Source organism: Babylonia areolata, chromosome 35 (assembly GCF_041734735.1).
Source record: "Babylonia areolata isolate BAREFJ2019XMU chromosome 35, ASM4173473v1, whole genome shotgun sequence".
In the NCBI taxonomy this organism is placed as follows: Eukaryota; Metazoa; Mollusca; class Gastropoda; order Neogastropoda; family Buccinidae; genus Babylonia; species Babylonia areolata.
The window spans coordinates 20,779,064-20,784,063 of record NC_134910.1 but is presented as its reverse complement, the minus strand read 5'-3'; the positions used below and the strand labels follow the sequence as shown (position 1 = coordinate 20,784,063).

At 35.0% G+C, this 5,000-nt stretch overlaps 1 protein-coding gene across 1 annotated transcript in view; it reads left to right on the top strand.

Moving 5' to 3' along the window:
* LOC143278008 (uncharacterized) overlaps positions 1-5,000 on the top strand; it is a 15,718-nt gene that overhangs the window by 9,650 nt on the left and 1,068 nt on the right. The window contains exon 4 of the mRNA XM_076583020.1: positions 213-377. Coding sequence (XP_076439135.1) covers positions 213-377 — 165 coding nt within the window. The remainder of the gene's footprint in view (positions 1-212; positions 378-5,000) is intronic.

Below are 5,000 nucleotides of genomic sequence, written 5' to 3'. Positions count from 1 at the left end.
GTGTGTAGGGTGGGGGTGGTATTCACAGGGGAGGGACGGGGAGTGGGGAACAAAGTGTAAAGCGCTTTGAGCAGGGTTTTTTTTTTTTTTTTTTTTTTTTTTTTAAATGGAGAAACACGTTATATGACAGTCCATTATTATTATTATTATTATCATTATTCTTGTTATTATTGCTGTTATCACTTCTGCTCACTGACTGTTGTCGTTTTCAGAGAAGATGAACGGCATCAAAGTACTGGCCATCTTCTCCATCTTCTTCGCCTGCATGTTCATTCTGGGGGCACTGATGTTTCTGCTGACGTCAGCATGTCGCCCCTGTCACGGCTGGCATCGGAGGGCTTTCCTTATGGTTGTTGATATCTGCCTCTGGCTCATGGGTAATATTTAATGATGATAATGATGTATACTTATACAGCACACTATCCAGAAATCTGCTCTAGGTGCTTTACCACAACGCTTTTGTATTCATAACATAATATTTAATGATGATAATAATGGATACTTATACAGCACACTATCCAGAAATCTGCTCTAGGTGCTTTACCACAACGCCTTTGTATTCATAACACCATATTTAATGATGATAATAATGGATACTTATACAGCACATTATCCAGAAATCTGCTCTAGGTGCTTTACAGAAACGCTTTTGTATTCATAACATAATATTTAATGATGATAATAATGGATACTTATACAGCACACTATCGAGAAATCTGCTCTAGGTGCTTTACAAAAACGCTATTGTATACATAACACAATGATTTAATGATGATAATAATGGATACGTATACAGCACACTATCCAGAAATCTGCTCTAGGTGCTTTACCACAACGCTTTTGTATTCATAACACCATATTTAATGATGATAATAATGGATACTTATACAGCACATTATCCAGAAATCTGCTCTAGGTGCTTTACAGAAACGCTTTTGTATTCATAACATAATATTTAATGATGATAATAATGGATACTTATACAGCACACTATCGAGAAATCTGCTCTAGGTGCTTTACAAAAACGCTATTGTATACATAACACAATGATTTAATGATGATAATAATGGATACGTATACAGCACACTATCCAGAAATCTGCTCTAGGTGCTTTACCACAACGCCTTTGTATTCATAACATAATATTTAATGATGATAATAATGGATACTTATACAGCACACTATCCAGAAATCTGCTCTAGGTGCTTTACAAAAACGCTTTTGTATTCATAACATAATATTTAATGATGATAATAATGGATACTTATACAGCACACTATCCAGAAATCTGCTCTAGGTGCTTTACAAAAACGCTATTGTATACATAACACAATGATTTAATGATGATAATAATGGATACGTATACAGCACACTATCCAGAAATCTGCTCTAGGTGCTTTACCACAACGCTTTTGTATTCATAACATAATATTAATGATGATAATAATGGATACTTATACAGCACATTATCCAGAAATCTGCTCTAGGTGCTTTACAGAAACGCTTTTGCATACATAACACAATATTTAATGATGATAATAATGGATACTTATACAGCACACTGTCCAGAAATCTGCTCTAGGTGCTTTACAAAAACGCTTTTGTATTCATAACATAATATTTAATGATGATAATAATGGATACTTATACAGCACACTATCCAGAAATCTGCTCTAGGTGCTTTACAAAAACGCTATTGTATACATAACACAATGATTTAATGATGATAATAATGGATACGTATACAGCACACTATCCAGAAATCTGCTCTAGGTGCTTTACCACAACGCTTTTGTATTCATAACACCATATTTAATGATGATAATAATGGATACTTATACAGCACACTATCCAGAAATCTGCTCTAGGTGCTTTACAAAAACGCTATCGTATACATAACACAATGATTTAATGATAATAATAATGGATACTTATACAGCACACTATCCAGAAATCTGCTCTAGGTGCTTTACCACAACGCTTTTGTATTCATAACATAATATTTAATGATGATAATGATGTATACTTATACAGCACACTATCCAGAAATCTGCTCTAGGTGCTTTACCACAACGCTTTTGTATTCATAACATAATATTTAATGATGATAATAATGGATACTTATACAGCACATTATCCAGAAATCTGCTCTAGGTGCTTTACAGAAACGCTTTTGCATACATAACACAATATTTAATGATGATAATAATGGATACTTATACAGCACACTGTCCAGAAATCTGCTCTAGGTGCTTTACAAAAACGCTTTTGTATTCATAACATAATATTTAATGATGATAATAATGGATACTTATACAGCACACTATCCAGAAATCTGCTCTAGGTGCTTTACAAAAACGCTATTGTATACATAACACAATGATTTAATGATGATAATAATGGATACGTATACAGCACACTATCCAGAAATCTGCTCTAGGTGCTTTACCACAACGCTTTTGTATTCATAACACCATATTTAATGATGATAATAATGGATACTTATACAGCACATTATCCAGAAATCTGCTCTAGGTGCTTTTCAGAAACGCTTTTGCATACATAACACAATATTTAATGATGATAATAATGGATACTTATACAGCACACTGTCCAGAAATCTGCTCTAGGTGCTTTACAAAAACGCTTTTGTATTCATAACATAATATTTAATGATGATAATAATGGATACTTATACAGCACACTATCCAGAAATCTGCTCTAGGTGCTTTACAAAAACGCTATTGTATACATAACACAATGATTTAATGATGATAATAATGGATACGTATACAGCACACTATCCAGAAATCTGCTCTAGGTGCTTTACCACAACGCTTTTGTATTCATAACACCATATTTAATGATGATAATAATGGATACTTATACAGCACACTATCCAGAAATCTGCTCTAGGTGCTTTACAAAAACGCTATCGTATACATAACACAATGATTTAATGATAATAATAATGGATACTTATACAGCACACTATCCAGAAATCTGCTCTAGGTGCTTTACCACAACGCTTTTGTATTCATAATATAATATTTAATGATGATAATGATGTATACTTATACAGCACACTATCCAGAAATCTGCTCTAGGTGCTTTACCACAACGCTTTTGTATTCATAATATACTATTTAATGATGATAATAATGGATACTTATACAGCACACTATCCAGAAATCTGCTCTAGGTGCTTTACCACAACGCTTTTGTATTCATAACATAATATTTAATGATGATAATAATGGATACTTATACAGCACACTATCCAGAAATCTGCTCTAGGTGCTTTACTAAAACGCTTTTGTATACATAACACAATGATTTAATGATGATAATAATGGATACTTATACAGCACACTATCCAGAAATCTGCTCTAGGTGCTTTACCACAACGCTTTTGTATACATAACATAATATTTAATGATGATAATAATGGATACTTATACAGCACACTGTCCAGAAATCTGCTCTAGGTGCTTTACAAAAACGCTTTTGTATTCATAACATAATATTTAATGATGATAATAATGGATACGTATACAGCACACTATCCAGAAATCTGCTCTAGGTGCTTTACAGAAACGCTTTTGCATACATAACACAATATTTAATGATGAAAATAATGAATACTTATACAGCACACTATCCAGAAATCTGCTCTAGGTGCTTTACTAAAACGCTTTTGTATGCATAACACAATGATTTAATGATGATAATAATGGATACTTATACAGCACACTATCCAGAAATCTGCTCTAGGTGCTTTACAGAAACACTTTTGTATTCATAACATAATATTTAATGATGATAATAATGGATACTTATACAGCACACTAACCAGAAATCTGCTCTAGGTGCTTTACAGAAACGCTTTTGTATACATAACACATTAAATCAATGTTACGTACACATATTTGATATGTTATTTTTGTCCAAAGTCAGGAACAAATTTGTGTGGTTTCTCACAACGACATGTGAAACACAAAATGTTCTGTTTTCTGTCGGAATCGTCACAGTTGATATCTGCCTCTGGCTCATGGGTAACATGTATAAGTTGTTATTTTAGTCCAAAGGTCAAGAGCAAATGTATGTGGTTTCTCAAAACATATTCTGTATAGTTTTAATCGTCATAGTAGACATCGAAAGGCCTTCCTCATGGTCGTCGACATCTGTCTCATGGGTAGTATTTTATATATGTTTAAGTCCAAAACCAGGAGCAAGCGGAGTGATGGCCTAGAGGTAATGCGTCCGTCTCGGAAGCGAGAGAATCTGAGCTCGCTGGTTCGAATCACGTCTCAGCCGCCGATATTTTCTCCCCCTCCAATAGACCTTGAGTGGTGGTCTGGACGCTAGTCATTCGGATGAGACGATAAACCGAGGCCCCGTGTGCAGCATGCACTTAGCTCACGTAAAAGAACCCACGACAACAAAAGGGTTGTTCCTGGCAAAATTCTGTCGAAAAATCACTTCGAAAGGAAAATACAACTGCACGCAGGGAAAAATACGAAAAAAAAATTGGAGGCGTTGTAGTGTAGCGATGCGCTCTCCCTGGGGAGAGCAGCCCGAATTTCACACAGAGAAATCTGTTGTGATAAAAAGAAATACAAATACAAATGTATGTGGTTTCTCACGACAATATGCGAGACTTACAAAATGTTCTGTATAACCGGTTTAAATCGAAATTTTTCGCTAGTGTTTCGCTGTGGGTCCGTTCCCATCATTTGTATTTCATTAGCCGTTGTCGAAAAGCTTTTTTTTTAATTTTTTTTTTTTTTTAACTGACTTCGTACCCTTTTACAAAACCTCCTCGACCAGATCCAGCTGAAACACTTTTTTGTTGCTTCTGCCATTGCCTTGTGAGCCCATGTCCTCTCTCTGCCAGAAATCGACAGCTGTTTTATGAGGCTGTAGGCAGATGCGCCCAGGAGGACTTCGGCTTGAAAGCCAGATTCTCTCAGGCTGCTGGCTAGCCTGGCATACTTCTC